Genomic DNA, 23,760 nt, shown 5'->3' on the forward strand with positions numbered 1-23,760 from the left:
TCAATGTCAGAGTTTATTGTCAGCCAGAATACGCTGTCCCTTGCTCTCCTTTTTTAAGTCTGAACTTGCACTTTTTTGGATTCAGTTTGAGTTTTACTTGTCTGGCTCGCTCCAGGACCTTTTTTAAATTTTTGTCATGCTCCTCTATTCCTTTGCCTCCCACTATGATGTCATCCACTATCACTGCGCATGGATATCCCATGAATATTTGTTCCATGGCTCTCTGGAAGACTTCAGAAGCGGTGTTGATGCCAAAGGGCATCCTCAGGAATTTGAATCTGCCGAAAGGCGTTGCAAACGTAGTGAGAAGAGATGAGGCAGGATCTAGTTTGATTTGCCAGAAGGAGCTCTTTGCATCCAGAACTGAGAAGATGGTTGCTCCCGACATCTGAGCAGCTACTTCCTCCACAGTTCGCATGGGATGGTGAGGTCGCATTAGTGCCTTGTTCAGATCCCTTGGATCAATGCAGATACGAACATCATCTGTATTCTTTTTGTGTGTTGCGACCATGTTAGATACCCATTCCGTGGGCTCCTCCACTGGTTCAATTACTCCCAGGGCCTGCATTCTTTGAAGTTCCTCTTTAACTCTTTTCTGCATAGGAACAGGAACGCGTCTTGGAGGGTTGACGACAGGTGACACGTTTGGAGTGAGTTTCATTGAGTAAGTTATAGGTAAGTTACTGACTTCATCTTTAAACAGGTCTGTGTATTCATGAAACACTTTCTGCGCCAGTGTCTCATCCTGATCTGTGTCAACCTGGTAGACTTCCTTGCTGAAACTAACCAGTTTCATTCGCACGCTGTCCTTTAATCCGATGATGGGTTGCACATCGTGTTTTACAACTTGGAATTGCAGGTCATATAACTGTCCAGCTAGCTTACACTTGAGAGTAACTGTGCCTGTGGTCTTGATCTTCGTGCCTCCGAAAGCAACAAGATTTACCTGTTTTTGTGACTTGAGTAGGGTTTCGTTGTTGCCGATCTTTCTGTAAGTGTCTAGTGAGATTACGTTACATTTTGCCCCAGTGTCTACTTTTAGTTTGAGAGCCTTATCAAAAACTTTGACTGTGCAGTATCCTTCTTTGTTGTGATTGTTCTCACCCTCCATTGTTAGGTGCTCAATGCAAAATGTCCCATCACTGTCTGGGTCAGCATCCTCTGAAATTTGGTTCACTTGCTTGCCTCTGTGATGTGGTTTTGCTGATCTGCATTGTTTTTTGTAATGATTATATTTTTTGCAGACGTGACACTGTTGTCCGAAAGCAGGACATTGCTCCCTTTTGGCTGGAAGCGAACCGCCACAGTTTCTGCAATTTTGAATGTTCGTTAGAGGTTTATTTATTTTCCTTTTGAACTTGCCATGTTTAATCTGTACAGTGTCCACACTAGCAGATGTAATATGCTTTGGTGTAGAGAGGGCTTTGCTATGTTGATCTGTGAGCTTATTCCAGCTTATTATGTGTCTTAAAAACGCCTTAAAAGCAACAATTTATTGTGGTGATTATAAGAAAAACAAAAACAAGCTGACAGTATCTTTAGCAGACCATTGCTGCTCACCAGATTTAGATATGATCTTAAAATAGCACTTTGTAACTTTTTGACTTTTAAAAATCAGTTTTAGACTCCTTTTGATGCCGGACTGTACATTAATGTTTTTAGTTTGTAGGACTAACCAGTAACTAAATTGTTTGTGGGGTTTTTTAATATTTTTTTCATTTTAAGGCCAGTGATCCAGGGCAGCACGGTGGCACGGTGGTTAGCACTGTTGCCGCACAGCAAGAAGGTCCTGAGTTCAATTCCACCATCATGCCGGGGTCTTTCTGTGTGGCGTTTGCATGCTCTCCCCGTGTCTGCGTGGGTTCCCTCCGGGTACTCCGGCTTCCTCCCACTGTCCAAAGACATGCAGCTTGTGGGGATAGGTTAATTGGATAATCCAAATTGCCACTAGGTGTGAATGTGAGTATGAATGGTTGTCTGTCCTTGTGTGTTAGCCCTGCGACAGACTGGCGACCTGTCCAGGGTGTACCCCGCCTCTCGCCCTATGACAGCAGGGATTGGCTCCAGCACCCCCCGCGACCCTGAAAAGGATAAGCGGAAGCGAATGAATGGATGGATGGATGGATGATCCAGTTAAGCTCGGATGAGGATTGGGACAACGCTGCAGAACAGCCAGAGACCTCATCACCATCAGCAACTGAGAATAGACATTCAAGTGAAACTCCCCACCAGAACGTCACTCATCCATTTGTTCAGCTACCACCACCCTCAACTCCTTCACCTGTGGTTTCACAACCAGTTCCAAGACAACTTGTACAAGCCACCAATACCAGCATGTTTGTACGTGTTCTAACCCTCCTGGAAGACATTAAGGAGACTCAGAGGATCCACAGTCGAATGCTACAGTCTCTCCTCAGTGCAATGAAGTAGTGGAAGGTGAGCTCCACAAAAGTTGCTGTTTTTGATAATAAAATAGATAAAATAAAAGAAGTGATGTCATTTTCGCGGAAATGTAGTTTTTTTTTTTTTTTTTTACCATCAGGGCCTCATGAGCTTATACTGGTGTTTTTAAAAGTTATCTTTGACTTTATGACTTTCGGTGTCGTTTCTGGGATGCTTAGGACTCATATTGCACTGCTGGAAATAGTTTATTTTGATGCATATGCTGCTTTTTTGCAAACTTTCAGTATAGTATTTATTTTCGTTTTTCCTGCAGTATATAAAAATTGGTGTATTTCAAAAATAAAACTATGAAGACACTCAAAATAAATTTCCTGTGGTGGGAAACTATTTTGTGCAACTTTTTTGTATTTACAGTTTTGAGGGATAAGCCTCTTAAATTTCTCTAACTAGAAATATATGTTAAAAAAGCAAAAACGATTTTCAAATTTTTGGGAGTTTATTGCACTTTTTTGCAATTTATGTAATTACTATGCACTTAATGCAGACATATTATTAAAATCTGGGCTATAATGGTTGTATTGATGTATAGCAACTTGAAATGCTCCCAAAAATGGCTCCACAGCATGTAAAAATAGAATATAAGCTCTGGCGGACTTGGTTCTAAGGTAAGTCTTAAAGGGTTAATGTTTCCATTAGCACTGAGAACTGTGTTGGTTGTCATGGTTTCTGTCAGTTAGGAGCAATGGTTGATATTTAAAATAACATGGATACCAATGTTTTATCTTTTTACTGTCATTCTCTCGCTGTGCAGTAGAATCATAAATCTTTATCATAGTAAGTTACTGTTTTAGTCTTTCAGCCCTTCACCAAACTGTCTTCACATGATAAGAGCCTCTGTCCTGTAGACGACTGAAGGTAAGGAGCTCAAGACTGATGGGACAAGATGAAAAAATCAACCTGTTTCCTGCCTCTGGCCCTTATCCTGATGAATTTGGTAAAAAGAAACAATGCCTCAGAGTATCCATCAGTTATTCAGCTAATGTATGTGCAGAACAGTGTAATTAATGAGCCCTGCTGCACAGATCGTGTCTCTCTTGGACATATTTTCTACTATTCAGTTAACTTTGGATTTAAAAGTAAAATCAGAAATCTGAACTAAATGTAGAAGAATGTAACAAATGGTTTGTCAGTGTGAGGCAGAGTGATGAGGGAGCCCCATGCCAGAAAAAGCCAAACAGGGGGAAGGTGTATCTGTTCCGTCTTTTTACGTGCTTATAACTCTTGATTTTCTGCCACCTTTTTTCTCTCTGGTGTGGATTACTTGAAGCCAACTCGTGAGGATTAAAAGGATACTGTGTTTCTACTGAAAGATATGGTGGCTTACGATGAAGTGGGTAGCTTGGTGCCTATCAAACGGACTCTGCAAGTGACAGACTGCCAGAACCAGTCCAACAAGGAGTTAGAGGTGAGATGGCTGAAACTTTACTCTGTAAATGTTTGACCAGAGCTGCTGGAAATGAAGTCATAGTGTTATGATAGAATAACTGCACGACTAACCTCCCCTTCTGTTTTTGCCTCCTTCTGCAGGAACCCAGCAACAAGCACGTCCGTTCTCTCGGCAGGGTGACGTCGCTAGCCAACCTCATTTCTCCGGTAAAGAATGGGGTCTTCCGGCGCTTCGCCCAAACCATCAAGGTAAGCGCTCACGGCATCCAATGGAAACACAGCGCATTGGGGGGACAGGGACATCCCTTTCAACATGTCTGACATGTGGTGTTCTTTCTTTCTGAAGGCCTCTTTCTGGGGCGATGGCAAGTTGCCAGGCATGCCCCAGAAGCCTTGCAGCAAGGCAGCGGCCCCCACACCACCTAAAAGGAGGAACAGCACCTTATGGTCCGAGACATTAGACATCCACCAGAAAGGAACTTTCTCCACCAAAGAGATCAAGCGGCAAGAGGTGAGTCCAGGAGTCCAGGCAGGGATGAATTCTACATGCTTGCTAGACTAGTTCACATGTCTTTGTGTCAAATGGTTTAAATTGGACTAGAAGCCATTCAGCCATCTTGGCTAAGCTCACTATGGTTTAGGCTACGATGTAATGACAACCTGATTTACATGTTTACCAAAAAAACATCTGTCTGTGCCTTCTCCCATTCCTCAGGCCATATTTGAGCTGTTTCGTGGAGAACAGCATCTGATTGAGGACCTGCAGCTTGCATGCAAGGTTTGTCATTTTAAAAGCTCTGAGGCAGCGGGAGTACATATAAAGCAAACAGATTAAATCAGTCTGGCAGGCTTTGAATGTAGCACAGCCAGGAGCTATAAAAAGACAGGGATTGTTCCTCTGTCTTTTTTTTTGTACCCCTAAAACTGTTGACCAAGATATTTTTAGTAGCCGCTCCCAAAGCTCTGCCCAGATATTACTGATCACTTTGCTCCATCCACAGGCGTACCACGACCCGATGCTGAAGCTGTCCATCATGTCGGAGGAGGAGCTTACTCACATTTTCGGCAACTTGGATGCCTACATCCCACTGCACGAGGACCTTCTGGCGCAGCTCTCCAAAGCCACGGGGCCAGACAGGACCGTGGGCCAGATTGGGCAAATTGTTATTAGCTGGGTAAGTGTCTTTGACTTTTTGAGCCATCAAAAACTTTTACGCTAGTAAAACCGTATTTTGAATTAGCAGTTAGATAAAGAGTCCCTCCTTCCTTTGCAGCTGCCCAGGCTCAATGCCTACAAAGACTACTGCAGTAACCAGCTGGCAGCCAAGGCGCTGCTGGACCAGAAAAAGCAAGACCCACGTGTGCAGGACTTCCTGCAGCGGTGCCTCGAGTCACCTTTTAGTCGGAAACTGGACCTGTGGAGCTTCCTGGACATTCCCAGATCCCGCCTGGTCAAGTACCCCCTACTGCTCAAGGAAATCCTGAGACACACTCCAGCAGAACACCCCGATGCTGCCAGCCTGCAGGAAGCTGTAAGTCCAGGAGACAAACTGGTTCAACACACTGATCCATCATAGTGCCTCTCCCATGTAATAATTAGGCTGCTTGTGTGTTCAGATCACTGTCATCCAGGGAGTTTTGTCTGACATCAACAAGAAGAAAGGGGAGTCCGAGTGCCAGTACTACATCGACAAGCTGGAGTATCTGGACGACAGGCAGAGGGACGCTCGCATCGAACGGTGCAAGAGTCTTCTGTGTCACGGGGAGCTGCGCAACAAGAGCGGCACGGTGAGCACAGCGCACACTTCCAAGTTGTCCTTCGGTGCTTCTCTTTGCATGTTAACACGAGGCTGCCGTCCCACATGAGGCGGGCTATGTGCTCAGATGATGCTCTGGTTTGAAAGTTTCTGTTTTTCCTGGAAATTCTTTCAGAAGCTGCACGTGTTCCTGTTCACCGACCTGCTGATCCTGACCCGCCCCGTCACCAGGAACGAGCGCCAGTGCTTCCAGGTGTACCGGCAGCCAATCGCAGTGCAGGATCTGGTGCTGGAGGACCTGCAAGATGGCGATGTCAGAATGGGCGGCTTTTTCAGAGGAGCCTTCAGCAAAGGTAAGGCTCGTCCCAGAAAGTGTCCGCTAGTAGCCTGAGCAGCACTTTGCCCCCGTTCCTAATGACGCTCTCTGCTTTCTCTGCAGCCAAGAACATTTTCCGGGTACGTTCCCAAGACCCGAGCCAGGCACAGTCACACACTCTGCAGGTCAACGACGTCTTCCACAAGCAGCAGTGGCTCAACTGCCTCCGTAGTGCCATTGCCGTCCACCGGCCTCTGAGCGAGCCCTCCAGCCCCAGCCCGCCTACAGGCAGCGTCCGTTCCAAGCGCCGCCCTTCCTCCGTTTCTGCCATCATCCACATGGAGGAAGCAGACGAGAACTACCCGCAGCCAGGCTCTCAGTCGGCCCCCGCCTCACTGTGCAACAGCCCCACCACTGCGTCCCCTTCGCCTCGCTCCCCGCCATCGTCCACGACGTCCGTGTCATCGACGTCATCCTCACCCACGACACATAAAACCAAAAAGGACAAGAAGGCTCTGTGTTCTTTAGGGAAGAGAAAAGAGACGATGGTGTGAGGTGGAGCGTTGGTAGAGAACGTGGATGGACCTCTTTGTTTTTCCTGTACATAAAACAGCACAGCACATTTATGAGTGTCTGCGTGTTATTACAGCAGTGTTCTGTTACTGTCCTCCTTGGCAGCTATTTACCTTACTCCTCCATCCAAGTGCATCCCATAGAGACACAGTATTCTGGAGGGGGGTGCACGTGGTTCAGCTCTAAAAGGGAAGCATGACAAGAAGTAAACCCACGGTTCACACTCGGTGTGGCCAGTTTGCTGAGTTCTTGAAGAAAGAGTTGGTGCATCAGATCCTGTTTACTATAAAGTTCATATTTAAACATTCTTTTAGACCTTTCTTTGGGGGATAATACACTTTATATTTTCAGATCTATCCTAGTATTGTTTTAGGTATTGTAAAGCAGCAGAGTTTTAGCTGTTAGGGCAGGTTTTTGAACATTTGCCGATGTCAAGGTGAAAGACAAAAAGCCGACCCCTAAAAAGGTGAGGTGTACCACACAAACAGATTTCTGTCATAGTTGGGTTTTTAGACTGAGCAGAAGATGTCTTATTTTTATACATTCCTTAAATAACAGATGCTAGAAGCCAGATATTATTTTATTTTATTTACTACAGAGGCATTAATTTCATTCCAGAACAGATGATATGTCAGCAAAAAACCGTGATGAACTCATATCGCAGACGAGATGATGAGTTTTGTTTAAGACAAAATTTTGAACTGAGCCACGTTGGTTTCTTAAAAAGCTGATTCCTGAGAATGAGGCGGATCACTTTTCAGTGTAGGACCTTGCATGGAGCTTTAGTTGTGGACGCCGCTTGCACCTGAAGAGGCGGCATGATGTATGCAACTGTCCCGAGGGACGGGACTGAGCGACGATGAAAGTTGTTGAAGGCAGAAGAGAACGAAGACGAAAACGTTTAGGAAGTGAAACGCTCAGTGTGACATGTGTAACTCCCATCAACAGTATTTCCTGCTTCCCATTTGAAACCTTTCTGGGTAAACTGAAAAAGATTGTGCGGAGGCCTCATAAACCTGTGGAACAAATTGTCAAGCGCGTCTATGAGACGCAAAGTATTCAGAAGAAAAGAGAGGATGTCTGTTCCCTCTCCTCTTAAACGGCTTCATAAGTCTGGACCAATAACAAGTGATCTTGGAACTTTTAAGCAGTACAGAAAATACACTGATGGACAGACATGTGTTTCTTGCTCCATGGGAGATAACTGTTTCAATGTAGGGGGAACAATTCTTATTGTGGCAAACATTTTACAGGATTGCCAAGTTGTCAAAGCACTGTGTCAGGTCTTTGAAAACTGTAATGCCTTTTTCAGCTATCCATTGGACTCAACATGCCTTGGAATTTACTTTGTTTCAAATCTGTCTAAACAAATGAATCTTGTATTACTTGATGAATTAAAACAGAAAATGGTGCTTTTGCCACTGAAGTCTGGATATGTGGCATTGCCACTGCTGTACTAGTTGGCTTCTTTTTGCTTTCTCACCAGCATGCTACCATTTGCAGTTGTTGATTTTCTGGATGGTGGAGGTGCATCCATAATTCCTTGCAAGTGGTTTACAGGACCAGCGGAAGATTCTTGTTTCTGGCCACCAGGGAGAGTCAATATCAATAAGGATGGAGTTACTCCAGATGCAAACTGGTCACAGTACAGAGTTCGCATCTTGGGGAAAGCTGGTAAGAAGCATTTTTGTTTATTGCTACCAAATATTCTGTCATTAAAGACAGAACAAAAAATTTCCCTGTAATTTCACTAACAACATTTTGTTGATGTATGTCAAAAATTTACAGAAAACTATGAAAATCCCAGGGTGAAACTGCGGAGGTCTGAAGCAACCTCTGATCTGCAGACTGAGTCAGATTCTGGAAGCAGATTGGGAAAAGGGAAGCGGAAAAGGAGGTAATTATGTGTCTTAAAAACGCCTTAAAAGCAACAATTTATTGTGGTGATTATAGGAAAAACAAAAACAAGCTGACAGTATCTTTAGCAGACCATTGCTGCTCACCAGATTTAGATATGATCTTAAAATAGCACTTTGTAACTTTTTGACTTTTAAAAATCAGTTTTAGACTCCTTTTGATGCCGGACTGTACATTAATGTTTTTAGTTTGTAGGACTAACCAGTAACTAAATTGTTTGTGGGGTTTTTTAATATTTTTTTTCATTTTAAGGCCAGTGATCCAGGGCAGCACGGTGGCACGGTGGTTAGCACTGTTGCCGCACAGCAAGAAGGTCCTGAGTTCAATTCCACCATCATGCCGGGGTCTTTCTGTGTGGAGTTTGCATGTTCTCCCCGTGTCTGCGTGGGTTCCCTCCGGGTACTCCGGCTTCCTCCCACTGTCCAAAGACATGCAGCTTGTGGGGATAGGTTAATTGGATAATCCAAATTGCCACTAGGTGTGAATGTGAGTATGAATGGTTGTCTGTCCTTGTGTGTTAGCCCTGCGACAGACTGGCGACCTGTCCAGGGTGTACCCCGCCTCTCGCCCTATGACAGCTGGGATTGGCTCCAGCACCACCACCCTCAACTCCTTCACCTGTGGTTTCACAACCAGTTCCAAGACAACTTGTACAAGCCACCAATACCAGCATGTTTGTACGTGTTCTAACCCTCCTGGAAGACATTAAGGAGACTCAGAGGATCCACAGTCGAATGCTACAGTCTCTCCTCAGTGCAATGAAGTAGTGGAAGGTGAGCTCCACAAAAGTTGCTGTTTTTGAAAATAAAATAGATAAAATAAAAGAAGTGATGTCATTTTCGCGGAAATGTAGTTTTTGTTTTTTTTTACCATCAGGGCCTCATGAGCTTATACTGGTGTTTTTAAAAGTTATCTTTGACTTTATGACTTTCGGTGTCGTTTCTGGGATGCTTAGGACTCATACTGCACTGCTGGAAATAGTTTCTTTTGATGCATATGCTGCTTTTTTGCAAACTTTCAGTATAGTATTTATTTTCGTTTTTCCTGCAGTATATAAAAATTGGTGTATTTCAAAAATAAAACTATGAAGACACTCAAAATAAATTTCCTGTGGTGGGAAACTATTTTGTGCAACTTTTTTGTATTTACAGTTTTGAGGGATAAGCCTCTTAAATTTCTCTAACTAGAAATATATGTTAAAAAAGCAAAAACGATTTTCAAATTTTTGGGAGTTTATTGCACTTTTTTGCAATTTATGTAATTATTATTCACTTAATGCAGACATATTATTAAAATCTGGGCTATAATGGTTGTTTTGATGTATAGCAACTTGAAATGCTCCCAAAAATGGCTCCACAGCATGTAAAAATAGAATATAAGCTCTGGCAGACTTGGTTCTATGGTAAGTCTTAAAGGGTTAATGTTTCCATTAGCACTGAGAACTGTGTTGGTTGTCATGGTTTCTGTCAGTTAGGAGCAATGGTTGATATTTAAAATAACATGGATACCAATGTTTTATCTTTTTACTGTCATTCTCTCTCTGTGCAGTAGAATCATAAATCTTTATCATAGTAAGTTACTGTTTTAGTCTTTCAGCCCTTCACCAAACTGTCTTCACATGATAAGAGCCTCTGTCCTGTAGACGACTGAAGGTAAGGAGCTCAAGACTGATGGGACAAGATGAAAAAATCAACCTGTTTCCTGCCTCTGGCCCTTATCCTGATGAATTTGGTAAAAAGAAACAATGCCTCAGAGTATCCATCAGTTATTCAGCTAATGTATGTGCAGAACAGTGTAATTAATGAGCCCTGCTGCACAGATCGTGTCTCTCTTGGACATATTTTCTACTATTCAGTTAACTTTGGATTTAAAAGTAAAATCAGAAATCTGAACTAAATGTAGAAGAATGTAACAAATGGTTTGTCAGTGTGAGGCAGAGTGATGAGGGAGCCCCATGCCAGAAAAAGCCAAACAGGGGGAAGGTGTATCTGTTCCGTCTTTTTACGTGCTTATAACTCTTGATTTTCTGCCACCTTTTTTCTCTCTGGTGTGGATTACTTGAAGCCAACTCGTGAGGATTAAAAGGATACTGTGTTTCTACTGAAAGATATGGTGGCTTACGATGAAGTGGGTAGCTTGGTGCCTATCAAACGGACTCTGCAAGTGACAGACTGCCAGAACCAGTCCAACAAGGAGTTAGAGGTGAGATGGCTGAAACTTTACTCTGTAAATGTTTGACCAGAGCTGCTGGAAATGAAGTCATAGTGTTATGATAGAATAACTGCACGACTAACCTCCCCTTCTGTTTTTGCCTCCTTCTGCAGGAACCCAGCAACAAGCACGTCCGTTCTCTCGGCAGGGTGACGTCGCTAGCCAACCTCATTTCTCCGGTAAAGAATGGGGTCTTCCGGCGCTTCGCCCAAACCATCAAGGTAAGCGCTCACGGCATCCAATGGAAACACAGCGCATTGGGGGGACAGGGACATCCCTTTCAACATGTCTGACATGTGGTGTTCTTTCTTTCTGAAGGCCTCTTTCTGGGGCGATGGCAAGTTGCCAGGCATGCCCCAGAAGCCTTGCAGCAAGGCAGCGGCCCCCACACCACCTAAAAGGAGGAACAGCACCTTATGGTCCGAGACATTAGACATCCACCAGAAAGGAACTTTCTCCACCAAAGAGATCAAGCGGCAAGAGGTGAGTCCAGGAGTCCAGGCAGGGATGAATTCTACATGCTTGCTAGACTAGTTCACATGTCTTTGTGTCAAATGGTTTAAATTGGACTAGAAGCCATTCAGCCATCTTGGCTAAGCTCACTATGGTTTAGGCTACGATGTAATGACAACCTGATTTACATGTTTACTAAAAAAACATCTGTCTGTGCCTTCTCCCATTCCTCAGGCCATATTTGAGCTGTTTCGTGGAGAACAGCATCTGATTGAGGACCTGCAGCTTGCATGCAAGGTTTGTCATTTTAAAAGCTCTGAAGCAGCGGGAGTACATATAAAGCAAACAGATTAAATCAGTCTGGCAGGCTTTGAATGCAGCGCAGCCAGGAGCTATAAAAAGACAGGGATTGTTCCTCTGTCTTTTTTTTTGTACCCCTAAAACTGTTGACCAAGATATTTTTAGTAGCCGCTCCCAAAGCTCTGCCCAGATATTACTGATCACTTTGCTCCATCCACAGGCGTACCACGACCCGATGCTGAAGCTGTCCATCATGTCGGAGGAGGAGCTTACTCACATTTTCGGCAACTTGGATGCCTACATCCCACTGCACGAGGACCTTCTGGCGCAGCTCTCCAAAGCCACGGGGCCAGACAGGACCGTGGGCCAGATTGGGCAAATTGTTATTAGCTGGGTAAGTGTCTTTGACTTTTTGAGCCATCAAAAGCTTTTACGCTAGTAAAACCGTATTTTGAATTAGCAGTTAGATAAAGAGTCCCTCCTTCCTTTGCAGCTGCCCAGGCTCAATGCCTACAAAGACTACTGCAGTAACCAGCTGGCAGCCAAGGCGCTGCTGGACCAGAAAAAGCAAGACCCACGTGTGCAGGACTTCCTGCAGCGGTGCCTCGAGTCACCTTTTAGTCGGAAACTGGACCTGTGGAGCTTCCTGGACATTCCCAGATCCCGCCTGGTCAAGTACCCCCTACTGCTCAAGGAAATCCTGAGACACACTCCAGCAGAACACCCCGATGCTGCCAGCCTGCAGGAAGCTGTAAGTCCAGGAGACAAACTGGTTCAACACACTGATCCATCATAGTGCCTCTCCCATGTAATAATTAGGCTGCTTGTGTGTTCAGATCACTGTCATCCAGGGAGTTTTGTCTGACATCAACAAGAAGAAAGGGGAGTCCGAGTGCCAGTACTACATCGACAAGCTGGAGTATCTGGACGACAGGCAGAGGGACGCTCGCATCGAACGGTGCAAGAGTCTTCTGTGTCACGGGGAGCTGCGCAACAAGAGCGGCACGGTGAGCACAGCGCACACTTCCAAGTCGTCCTTCGGTGCTTCTCTTTGCATGTTAACACGAGGCTGCCGTCCCACATGAGGCGGGCTATGTGCTCAGATGATGCTCTGGTTTGAAAGTTTCTGTTTTTCCTGGAAATTCTTTCAGAAGCTGCACGTGTTCCTGTTCACCGACCTGCTGATCCTGACCCGCCCCGTCACCAGGAACGAGCGCCAGTGCTTCCAGGTGTACCGGCAGCCAATCGCAGTGCAGGATCTGGTGCTGGAGGACCTGCAAGATGGCGATGTCAGAATGGGCGGCTTTTTCAGAGGAGCCTTCAGCAATGCAGACAAAGGTAAGGCTCGTCCCAGAAAGTGTCCGCTAGTAGCCTGAGCAGCACTTTGCCCCCGTTCCTAATGACGCTCTCTGCTTTCTCTGCAGCCAAGAACATTTTCCGGGTACGTTCCCAAGACCCGAGCCAGGCACAGTCACACACTCTGCAGGTCAACGACGTCTTCCACAAGCAGCAGTGGCTCAACTGCCTCCGTAGTGCCATTGCCGTCCACCGGCCTCTGAGCGAGCCCTCCAGCCCCAGCCCGTCTACAGGCAGCGTCCGTTCCAAGCGCCGCCCTTCCTCCGTTTCTGCCATCATCCACATGGAGGAAGCAGACGAGAACTACCCGCAGCCAGGCTCTCAGTCGGCCCCCGCCTCACTGTGCAACAGCCCCACCACTGCGTCCCCTTCGCCTCGCTCCCCGCCATCGTCCACGACGTCCGTGTCATCGACGTCATCCTCACCCACGACACATAAAACCAAAAAGGACAAGAAGGCTCTGTGTTCTTTAGGGAAGAGAAAAGAGACGATGGTGTGAGGTGGAGCGTTGGTAGAGAACGTGGATGGACCTCTTTGTTTTTCCTGTACATAAAACAGCACAGCACATTTATGAGTGTCTGCGTGTTATTACAGCAGTGTTCTGTTACTGTCCTCCTTGGCAGCTATTTACCTTACTCCTCCATCCAAGTGCATCCCATAGAGACACAGTATTCTGGAGGGGGGTGCACGTGGTTCAGCTCTAAAAGGGAAGCATGACAAGAAGTAAACCCACGGTTCACACTCGGTGTGGCCAGTTTGCTGAGTTCTTGAAGAAAGAGTTGGTGCATCAGATCCTGTTTACTATAAAGTTCATATTTAAACATTCTTTTAGACCTTTCTTTGGGGGATAATACACTTTATATTTTCAGATCTATCCTAGTATTGTTTTAGGTATTGTAAAGCAGCAGAGTTTTAGCTGTTAGGGCAGGTTTTTGAACATTTGCCGATGTCAAAGTGAAAGACAAAAAGCCGACCCCCAAAAAGGTGAGGTGTACCACACAAACAGATTTCTGTCATAGTTGGGTTTTTAGACTGAGCAGAAGATGTCTTATTTTTATACATTCCTTAAATAACAGATGCTAGAAGCCAGACATTATTTTATTTTATTTACTACAGAGGCATTAATTTCATTCCAGAACAGATGATATGTCAGCAAAAAACCGTGATGAACTCATATCGCAGACGAGATGATGAGTTTTGTTTAAGACAAAATTTTGAACTGGGCCACGTTGGTTTCTTAAAAAGCTGATTCCTGAGAATGAGGCGGATCACTTTTCAGTGTAGGATCTTGCATGGAGCTTTAGTTGTGGACGCCGCTTGCACCTGAAGAGGCGGCATGATGTATGCAACTGTCCCGAGGGACGGGACTGAGCGACGATGAAAGTTGTTGAAGGCAGAAGAGAACGAAGACGAGAACGTTTAGGAAGTGAAACGCTCAGTGTGACATGTGTAACTCCCATCAACAGTATTTCCTGCTTCCCATTTGAAACCTTCCTGGGTAAACTGAAAAAGATTGTGCGGAGGCCTCATAAACCTGTGGAACAAATTGTCAAGCGCGTCTATGAGACGCAAAGTATTCAGAAGAAAAGAGAGGATGTCTGTTCCCTCTCCTCTTAAACGGCTTCATAAGTCTGGACCAATAACAAGTGATCTTGGAACTTTTAAGCAGTACAGAAAATACACTGATGGACAGACATGTGTTTCTTGCTCCATGGGTGTAGGTTTTGCTTATAATAACCAGTCCGCTGTAACTGTATCCCAGGCGTTTATTAGCAGCCAACATGAACGTCCGTACACTCGTAACCGGAAGTACACATCACATCTAGAGAGAACCACAGCGACACCTGCTGGAACTCTCCGTAACGGCAGCAACAGGAGGCAGTATGGACAAACATAACATTGCTGTTATCTACATCCCCCTTTTCAGTTTTTTTTTCTTCTTCTTAATTTTGCACTTTTCAGGCAAACCCAAATCAAACAACACCACAGTGATGGAAGAACTTATCAGGTTATGGATTACACAAAATGAGGCTTCAAATATCAAATGAAATTCACAGTAATCATTGTCATAACTGCGACAAGTATGCAACAACATAACACGAGATAAAACACATTTCAAAACAGAAAATACAGCACAAGTGTGCTTTTAATCCACGTATTTACTATTCGGTTTAGACACTCTACCAGAATTGGTTCGGTACAAGTTGTCATCAGAGCGTACTTGGCATTTTGTGGGTGTTATCACCTGTTCTGACTGTTGTGTGCCATGTTGTGGTGGGTCGAGTTGAACTTGAACTGTTTCATGTTTGTTGGTTTGTGTTTTATTAGGTTCAGTTTCATCCGCTCGTCGAGATGAGTCCAGTTCATCTTGTGTTGTAGCGAGCTTTTCGGGTTGAGGCTCGCTCACAGGCAGAAGATGTTGTCTGTTGCGCCTGTATTCTTTTCCACCCGACTCAACGACATATGAGCGAGGTTCAGCACACACTCTACTTACAACTCCAATCTTGTCATGTCCTCTCTGTGTTTGTAGTCTCACCACCTCGTTTGGTGTTAATGGACTGAGCAGCTTGCTGGACTTGTCGTAGTGCTGTTTTTGAGTTTTACGCTTTTTTGTGAGTTGAGTTTTGATAGTGGTTGTCACTTTTGCTGTTGGTGTTAGCAGTTTTTTGCACACGGGAAGGGTTGACCACGTTCGTCTTGATAGCAGCCTCTGTGCTGGTGAGCCAAGAATGTTGTCTCGTGGCGTGTTGCGTAGATGTAACAGGTTCAAATAGAAATCAGTTCCATCTCTTTTTGATGTTTCAAGGAGTCTTTTAGCACTCCGGACAGCTCTTTCACTGAGTCCATTTGACTGAGGGAACTCAGGGCTGCTTGTGACGTGTATGAACTCCCAGTGTGTGGCAAACTCCCAAAAGGTCTGGCTGGTAAACTGGGTGCCATTGTCTGAGTACAGTTTCTGTGGTATCCCATGTACTGAGAAGTGGTGTTTGAGTTTGTTAATGACTGAGGCAGATGTTAGGTTTTCAAGTTTATCTATTTCAAACCATCCAGAATATGAATCCACGAGCACGAGGTAGTGGCGATTGTCCCATTCGAATATGTCTGTGGCTGTGATGGACCAGGGAAGATCAGGAATTTGATGTAGTTTCAGGGGTTGTTTTTGTTGGTGAGGCTTTAGACTGTTGCAAATGCTGCATGATTTGACTTTGTTCTCAATGTCAGAGTTTATTGTCAGCCAGAATACGCTGTCCCTTGCTCTCCTTTTTTAAGTCTGAACTTGCACTTTTTTGGATTCAGTTTGAGTTTTACTTGTCTGGCTCGCTCCAGGACCTTTTTTAAATTTTTGTCATGCTCCTCTATTCCTTTGCCTCCCACTATGATGTCATCCACTATCACTGCGCATGGATATCCCATGAATATTTGTTCCATGGCTCTCTGGAAGACTTCAGAAGCGGTGTTGATGCCAAAGGGCATCCTCAGGAATTTGAATCTGCCGAAAGGTGTTGCAAACGTAGTGAGAAGAGATGAGGCAGGATCTAGTTTGATTTGCCAGAAGGAGCTCTTTGCATCCAGAACTGAGAAGATGGTTGCTCCCGACATCTGAGCAGCTACTTCCTCCACAGTTCGCATGGGATGGTGAGGTCGCATTAGTGCCTTGTTCAGATCCCTTGGATCAATGCAGATACGAACATCATCTGTATTCTTTTTGTGTGTTGCGACCATGTTAGATACCCATTCCGTGGGCTCCTCCACTGGTTCAATTACTCCCAGGGCCTGCATTCTTTGAAGTTCCTCTTTAACTCTTTTCTGCATAGGAACAGGAACGCGTCTTGGAGGGTTGACGACAGGTGACACGTTTGGAGTGAGTTTCATTGAGTAAGTTATAGGTAAGTTACTGACTTCATCTTTAAACAGGTCTGTGTATTCATGAAACACTTTCTGCGCCAGTGTCTCATCCTGATCTGTGTCAACCTGGTAGACTTCCTTGCTGAAACTAACCAGTTTCATTCGCACGCTGTCCTTTAATCCGATGATGGGTTGCACATCGTGTTTTACAACTTGGAATTGCAGGTCATATAACTGTCCAGCTAGCTTACACTTGAGAGTAACTGTGCCTGTGGTCTTGATCTTCGTGCCTCCGAAAGCAACAAGATTTACCTGTTTTTGTGACTTGAGTAGGGTTTCGTTGTTGCCGATCTTTCTGTAAGTGTCTAGTGAGATTACGTTACATTTTGCCCCAGTGTCTACTTTTAGTTTGAGAGCCTTATCAAAAACTTTGACTGTGCAGTATCCTTCTTTGTTGTGATTGTTCTCACCCTCCATTGTTAGGTGCTCAATGCAAAATGTCCCATCACTGTCTGGGTCAGCATCCTCTGAAATTTGGTTCACTTGCTTGCCTCTGTGATGTGGTTTTGCTGATCTGCATTGTTTTTTGTAATGATTATATTTTTTGCAGACGTGACACTGTTGTCCGAAAGCAGGACATTGCTCCCTTTTGGCTGGAAGCGAACCGCCACAGTTTCTGCAATTTTGAATGTTCGTTAGAGGTTTATTTATTTTCCTTTTGAACTTGCCATGTTTAATCTGTACAGTGTCCACACTAGCAGATGTAATATGCTTTGGTGTAGAGAGGGCTTTGCTATGTTGATCTGTGAGCTTATTCCAGCTTATTATGTGTCTTAAAAACGCCTTAAAAGCAACAATTTATTGTGGTGATTATAAGAAAAACAAAAACAAGCTGACAGTATCTTTAGCAGACCATTGCTGCTCACCAGATTTAGATATGATCTTAAAATAGCACTTTGTAACTTTTTGACTTTTAAAAATCAGTTTTAGACTCCTTTTGATGCCGGACTGTACATTAATGTTTTTAGTTTGTAGGACTAACCAGTAACTAAATTGTTTGTGGGGTTTTTTAATATTTTTTTCATTTTAAGGCCAGTGATCCAGGGCAGCACGGTGGCACGGTGGTTAGCACTGTTGCCGCACAGCAAGAAGGTCCTGAGTTCAATTCCACCATCATGCCGGGGTCTTTCTGTGTGGCGTTTGCATGCTCTCCCCGTGTCTGCGTGGGTTCCCTCCGGGTACTCCGGCTTCCTCCCACTGTCCAAAGACATGCAGCTTGTGGGGATAGGTTAATTGGATAATCCAAATTGCCACTAGGTGTGAATGTGAGTATGAATGGTTGTCTGTCCTTGTGTGTTAGCCCTGCGACAGACTGGCGACCTGTCCAGGGTGTACCCCGCCTCTCGCCCTATGACAGCAGGGATTGGCTCCAGCACCCCCCGCGACCCTGAAAAGGATAAGCGGAAGCGAATGAATGGATGGATGGATGGATGATCCAGTTAAGCTCGGATGAGGATTGGGACAACGCTGCAGAACAGCCAGAGACCTCATCACCATCAGCAACTGAGAATAGACATTCAAGTGAAACTCCCCACCAGAACGTCACTCATCCATTTGTTCAGCTACCACCACCCTCAACTCCTTCACCTGTGGTTTCACAACCAGTTCCAAGACAACTTGTACAAGCCACCAATACCAGCATGTTTGTACGTGTTCTAACCCTCCTGGAAGACATTAAGGAGACTCAGAGGATCCACAGTCGAATGCTACAGTCTCTCCTCAGTGCAATGAAGTAGTGGAAGGTGAGCTCCACAAAAGTTGCTGTTTTTGATAATAAAATAGATAAAATAAAAGAAGTGATGTCATTTTCGCGGAAATGTAGTTTTTTTTTTTTTTTTTTACCATCAGGGCCTCATGAGCTTATACTGGTGTTTTTAAAAGTTATCTTTGACTTTATGACTTTCGGTGTCGTTTCTGGGATGCTTAGGACTCATATTGCACTGCTGGAAATAGTTTATTTTGATGCATATGCTGCTTTTTTGCAAACTTTCAGTATAGTATTTATTTTCGTTTTTCCTGCAGTATATAAAAATTGGTGTATTTCAAAAATAAAACTATGAAGACACTCAAAATAAATTTCCTGTGGTGGGAAACTATTTTGTGCAACTTTTTTGTATTTACAGTTTTGAGGGATAAGCCTCTTAAATTTCTCTAACTAGAAATATATGTTAAAAAAGCAAAAACGATTTTCAAATTTTTGGGAGTTTATTGCACTTTTTTGCAATTTATGTAATTACTATGCACTTAATGCAGACATATTATTAAAATCTGGGCTATAATGGTTGTATTGATGTATAGCAACTTGAAATGCTCCCAAAAATGGCTCCACAGCATGTAAAAATAGAATATAAGCTCTGGCGGACTTGGTTCTAAGGTAAGTCTTAAAGGGTTAATGTTTCCATTAGCACTGAGAACTGTGTTGGTTGTCATGGTTTCTGTCAGTTAGGAGCAATGGTTGATATTTAAAATAACATGGATACCAATGTTTTATCTTTTTACTGTCATTCTCTCGCTGTGCAGTAGAATCATAAATCTTTATCATAGTAAGTTACTGTTTTAGTCTTTCAGCCCTTCACCAAACTGTCTTCACATGATAAGAGCCTCTGTCCTGTAGACGACTGAAGGTAAGGAGCTCAAGACTGATGGGACAAGATGAAAAAATCAACCTGTTTCCTGCCTCTGGCCCTTATCCTGATGAATTTGGTAAAAAGAAACAATGCCTCAGAGTATCCATCAGTTATTCAGCTAATGTATGTGCAGAACAGTGTAATTAATGAGCCCTGCTGCACAGATCGTGTCTCTCTTGGACATATTTTCTACTATTCAGTTAACTTTGGATTTAAAAGTAAAATCAGAAATCTGAACTAAATGTAGAAGAATGTAACAAATGGTTTGTCAGTGTGAGGCAGAGTGATGAGGGAGCCCCATGCCAGAAAAAGCCAAACAGGGGGAAGGTGTATCTGTTCCGTCTTTTTACGTGCTTATAACTCTTGATTTTCTGCCACCTTTTTTCTCTCTGGTGTGGATTACTTGAAGCCAACTCGTGAGGATTAAAAGGATACTGTGTTTCTACTGAAAGATATGGTGGCTTACGATGAAGTGGGTAGCTTGGTGCCTATCAAACGGACTCTGCAAGTGACAGACTGCCAGAACCAGTCCAACAAGGAGTTAGAGGTGAGATGGCTGAAACTTTACTCTGTAAATGTTTGACCAGAGCTGCTGGAAATGAAGTCATAGTGTTATGATAGAATAACTGCACGACTAACCTCCCCTTCTGTTTTTGCCTCCTTCTGCAGGAACCCAGCAACAAGCACGTCCGTTCTCTCGGCAGGGTGACGTCGCTAGCCAACCTCATTTCTCCGGTAAAGAATGGGGTCTTCCGGCGCTTCGCCCAAACCATCAAGGTAAGCGCTCACGGCATCCAATGGAAACACAGCGCATTGGGGGGACAGGGACATCCCTTTCAACATGTCTGACATGTGGTGTTCTTTCTTTCTGAAGGCCTCTTTCTGGGGCGATGGCAAGTTGCCAGGCATGCCCCAGAAGCCTTGCAGCAAGGCAGCGGCCCCCACACCACCTAAAAGGAGGAACAGCACCTTATGGTCCGAGACATTAGACATCCACCAGAAAGGAACTTTCTCCACCAAAGAGATCAAGCGGCAAGAGGTGAGTCCAGGAGTCCAGGCAGGGATGAATTCTACATGCTTGCTAGACTAGTTCACATGTCTTTGTGTCAAATGGTTTAAATTGGACTAGAAGCCATTCAGCCATCTTGGCTAAGCTCACTATGGTTTAGGCTACGATGTAATGACAACCTGATTTACATGTTTACCAAAAAAACATCTGTCTGTGCCTTCTCCCATTCCTCAGGCCATATTTGAGCTGTTTCGTGGAGAACAGCATCTGATTGAGGACCTGCAGCTTGCATGCAAGGTTTGTCATTTTAAAAGCTCTGAGGCAGCGGGAGTACATATAAAGCAAACAGATTAAATCAGTCTGGCAGGCTTTGAATGTAGCACAGCCAGGAGCTATAAAAAGACAGGGATTGTTCCTCTGTCTTTTTTTTTGTACCCCTAAAACTGTTGACCAAGATATTTTTAGTAGCCGCTCCCAAAGCTCTGCCCAGATATTACTGATCACTTTGCTCCATCCACAGGCGTACCACGACCCGATGCTGAAGCTGTCCATCATGTCGGAGGAGGAGCTTACTCACATTTTCGGCAACTTGGATGCCTACATCCCACTGCACGAGGACCTTCTGGCGCAGCTCTCCAAAGCCACGGGGCCAGACAGGACCGTGGGCCAGATTGGGCAAATTGTTATTAGCTGGGTAAGTGTCTTTGACTTTTTGAGCCATCAAAAACTTTTACGCTAGTAAAACCGTATTTTGAATTAGCAGTTAGATAAAGAGTCCCTCCTTCCTTTGCAGCTGCCCAGGCTCAATGCCTACAAAGACTACTGCAGTAACCAGCTGGCAGCCAAGGCGCTGCTGGACCAGAAAAAGCAAGACCCACGTGTGCAGGACTTCCTGCAGCGGTGCCTCGAGTCACCTTTTAGTCGGAAACTGGACCTGTGGAGCTTCCTGGACATTCCCAGATCCCGCCTGGTCAAGTACCCCCTACTGCTCAAGGAAATCCTGAGACACACTCCAGCAGAACACCCCGATGCTGCCAGCCTGCAGGAAGCTGTAAGTCCAGGAGACAAACTGGTTCAACACACTGATCCATCATAGTGCCTCTCCCATGTAATAATTAGGCTGCTTGTGTGTTCAGATCACTGTCATCCAGGGAGTTTTGTCTGACATCAACAAGAAGAAAGGGGAGTCCGAGTGCCAGTACTACATCGACAAGCTGGAGTATCTGGACGACAGGCAGAGGGACGCTCGCATCGAACGGTGCAAGAGTCTTCTGTGTCACGGGGAGCTGCGCAACAAGAGCGGCACGGTGAGCACAGCGCACACTTCCAAGTTGTCCTTCGGTGCTTCTCTTTGCATGTTAACACGAGGCTGCCGTCCCACATGAGGCGGGCTATGTGCTCAGATGATGCTCTGGTTTGAAAGTTTCTGTTTTTCCTGGAAATTCTTTCAGAAGCTGCACGTGTTCCTGTTCACCGACCTGCTGATCCTGACCCGCCCCGTCACCAGGAACGAGCGCCAGTGCTTCCAGGTGTACCGGCAGCCAATCGCAGTGCAGGATCTGGTGCTGGAGGACCTGCAAGATGGCGATGTCAGAATGGGCGGCTTTTTCAGAGGAGCCTTCAGCAAAGGTAAGGCTCGTCCCAGAAAGTGTCCGCTAGTAGCCTGAGCAGCACTTTGCCCCCGTTCCTAATGACGCTCTCTGCTTTCTCTGCAGCCAAGAACATTTTCCGGGTACGTTCCCAAGACCCGAGCCAGGCACAGTCACACACTCTGCAGGTCAACGACGTCTTCCACAAGCAGCAGTGGCTCAACTGCCTCCGTAGTGCCATTGCCGTCCACCGGCCTCTGAGCGAGCCCTCCAGCCCCAGCCCGCCTACAGGCAGCGTCCGTTCCAAGCGCCGCCCTTCCTCCGTTTCTGCCATCATCCACATGGAGGAAGCAGACGAGAACTACCCGCAGCCAGGCTCTCAGTCGGCCCCCGCCTCACTGTGCAACAGCCCCACCACTGCGTCCCCTTCGCCTCGCTCCCCGCCATCGTCCACGACGTCCGTGTCATCGACGTCATCCTCACCCACGACACATAAAACCAAAAAGGACAAGAAGGCTCTGTGTTCTTTAGGGAAGAGAAAAGAGACGATGGTGTGAGGTGGAGCGTTGGTAGAGAACGTGGATGGACCTCTTTGTTTTTCCTGTACATAAAACAGCACAGCACATTTATGAGTGTCTGCGTGTTATTACAGCAGTGTTCTGTTACTGTCCTCCTTGGCAGCTATTTACCTTACTCCTCCATCCAAGTGCATCCCATAGAGACACAGTATTCTGGAGGGGGGTGCACGTGGTTCAGCTCTAAAAGGGAAGCATGACAAGAAGTAAACCCACGGTTCACACTCGGTGTGGCCAGTTTGCTGAGTTCTTGAAGAAAGAGTTGGTGCATCAGATCCTGTTTACTATAAAGTTCATATTTAAACATTCTTTTAGACCTTTCTTTGGGGGATAATACACTTTATATTTTCAGATCTATCCTAGTATTGTTTTAGGTATTGTAAAGCAGCAGAGTTTTAGCTGTTAGGGCAGGTTTTTGAACATTTGCCGATGTCAAGGTGAAAGACAAAAAGCCGACCCCTAAAAAGGTGAGGTGTACCACACAAACAGATTTCTGTCATAGTTGGGTTTTTAGACTGAGCAGAAGATGTCTTATTTTTATACATTCCTTAAATAACAGATGCTAGAAGCCAGATATTATTTTATTTTATTTACTACAGAGGCATTAATTTCATTCCAGAACAGATGATATGTCAGCAAAAAACCGTGATGAACTCATATCGCAGACGAGATGATGAGTTTTGTTTAAGACAAAATTTTGAACTGAGCCACGTTGGTTTCTTAAAAAGCTGATTCCTGAGAATGAGGCGGATCACTTTTCAGTGTAGGACCTTGCATGGAGCTTTAGTTGTGGACGCCGCTTGCACCTGAAGAGGCGGCATGATGTATGCAACTGTCCCGAGGGACGGGACTGAGCGACGATGAAAGTTGTTGAAGGCAGAAGAGAACGAAGACGAAAACGTTTAGGAAGTGAAACGCTCAGTGTGACATGTGTAACTCCCATCAACAGTATTTCCTGCTTCCCATTTGAAACCTTTCTGGGTAAACTGAAAAAGATTGTGCGGAGGCCTCATAAACCTGTGGAACAAATTGTCAAGCGCGTCTATGAGACGCAAAGTATTCAGAAGAAAAGAGAGGATGTCTGTTCCCTCTCCTCTTAAACGGCTTCATAAGTCTGGACCAATAACAAGTGATCTTGGAACTTTTAAGCAGTACAGAAAATACACTGATGGACAGACATGTGTTTCTTGCTCCATGGGAGATAACTGTTTCAATGTAGGGGGAACAATTCTTATTGTGGCAAACATTTTACAGGATTGCCAAGTTGTCAAAGCACTGTGTCAGGTCTTTGAAAACTGTAATGCCTTTTTCAGCTATCCATT

At 44.9% G+C, this 23,760-nt stretch overlaps 3 protein-coding genes across 9 annotated transcripts; all 3 read left to right on the forward strand.

The window, feature by feature from the left end:
- The first annotated feature begins 315 nt into the window (after positions 1-315).
- LOC309692424 (neuroepithelial cell-transforming gene 1 protein-like) lies at positions 316-13,557 on the forward strand. Of its 6 annotated transcripts, XM_082510892.1 has the most exons (12): positions 316-675; positions 7,982-8,169; positions 8,284-8,392; positions 10,477-10,614; positions 10,737-10,844; positions 10,942-11,106; positions 11,311-11,373; positions 11,597-11,770; positions 11,870-12,127; positions 12,213-12,383; positions 12,528-12,714; positions 12,801-13,557. In XM_082510892.1, exons 4-12 carry the CDS (start codon positions 10,522-10,524, stop codon positions 13,229-13,231), a joined length of 1,650 nt encoding a protein of 549 aa, XP_082367018.1. In that variant the 5' UTR covers positions 316-675; positions 7,982-8,169; positions 8,284-8,392; positions 10,477-10,521; the 3' UTR covers positions 13,232-13,557. The 6 variants fall into 6 exon arrangements, with proteins under 6 accessions (XP_082367018.1, XP_082367017.1, XP_082367015.1 ...); XM_082510891.1 differs by lacking the exon at positions 316-675 and having other exon boundaries at positions 7,888-8,169; positions 8,284-8,402; XM_082510889.1 differs by lacking the exon at positions 316-675 and having other exon boundaries at positions 7,888-8,169.
- On the forward strand, positions 2,547-6,802 carry LOC309692247 (neuroepithelial cell-transforming gene 1 protein-like). Of its 2 annotated transcripts, none has more exons than XM_082510558.1 (9): positions 2,547-3,868; positions 3,991-4,098; positions 4,196-4,360; positions 4,565-4,627; positions 4,851-5,024; positions 5,124-5,381; positions 5,467-5,637; positions 5,782-5,968; positions 6,046-6,802. In XM_082510558.1, the coding sequence occupies exons 1-9, from the start codon at positions 3,776-3,778 to the stop codon at positions 6,474-6,476; spliced, it is 1,650 nt and encodes a 549-aa protein (XP_082366684.1). In that variant the 5' UTR covers positions 2,547-3,775; the 3' UTR covers positions 6,477-6,802. The 2 variants fall into 2 exon arrangements, with proteins under 2 accessions (XP_082366684.1, XP_082366685.1); XM_082510559.1 differs by having other exon boundaries at positions 5,782-5,959.
- Positions 13,558-18,491: 4,934 nt separating the features above from the next.
- LOC309692322 (neuroepithelial cell-transforming gene 1 protein-like) lies at positions 18,492-22,746 on the forward strand. The gene is made up of 9 exons (XM_082510675.1): positions 18,492-19,812; positions 19,935-20,042; positions 20,140-20,304; positions 20,509-20,571; positions 20,795-20,968; positions 21,068-21,325; positions 21,411-21,581; positions 21,726-21,912; positions 21,990-22,746. Exons 1-9 carry the CDS (start codon positions 19,720-19,722, stop codon positions 22,418-22,420), a joined length of 1,650 nt encoding a protein of 549 aa, XP_082366801.1. The 5' UTR covers positions 18,492-19,719; the 3' UTR covers positions 22,421-22,746.
- Positions 22,747-23,760: the final 1,014 nt, after the last annotated feature.

Source organism: Aulonocara stuartgranti (genome assembly GCF_965226115.1).
Source record: "Aulonocara stuartgranti genome assembly, chromosome: 17".
Lineage (NCBI taxonomy): Eukaryota > Metazoa > Chordata > Actinopteri > Cichliformes > Cichlidae > Aulonocara > Aulonocara stuartgranti.

Coding starts and splice junctions, on each gene's coding strand:
- LOC309692322 (XM_082510675.1), top strand. CDS start 19,720: ATGGTGGCTTACGATGAAGTGGGTAGCTTGGTGCCTATCAAACGGACT. Junction 19,813..19,934: donor AGTCCAACAAGGAGTTAGAG/GTGAGATGGCTG, acceptor CTCCTTCTGCAG/GAACCCAGCAACAAGCACGT. Junction 20,043..20,139: donor GCTTCGCCCAAACCATCAAG/GTAAGCGCTCAC, acceptor TTCTTTCTGAAG/GCCTCTTTCTGGGGCGATGG.
- LOC309692247 (XM_082510558.1), top strand. CDS start 3,776: ATGGTGGCTTACGATGAAGTGGGTAGCTTGGTGCCTATCAAACGGACT. Junction 5,638..5,781: donor TGCGCAACAAGAGCGGCACG/GTGAGCACAGCG, acceptor AAATTCTTTCAG/AAGCTGCACGTGTTCCTGTT. Junction 5,969..6,045: donor CTTCAGCAAAGGTAAGGCTC/GTCCCAGAAAGT, acceptor CTTTCTCTGCAG/CCAAGAACATTTTCCGGGTA.
- LOC309692424 (XM_082510892.1), top strand. CDS start 10,522: ATGGTGGCTTACGATGAAGTGGGTAGCTTGGTGCCTATCAAACGGACT. Junction 11,374..11,596: donor ACCTGCAGCTTGCATGCAAG/GTTTGTCATTTT, acceptor CTCCATCCACAG/GCGTACCACGACCCGATGCT. Junction 12,128..12,212: donor CTGCCAGCCTGCAGGAAGCT/GTAAGTCCAGGA, acceptor TTGTGTGTTCAG/ATCACTGTCATCCAGGGAGT.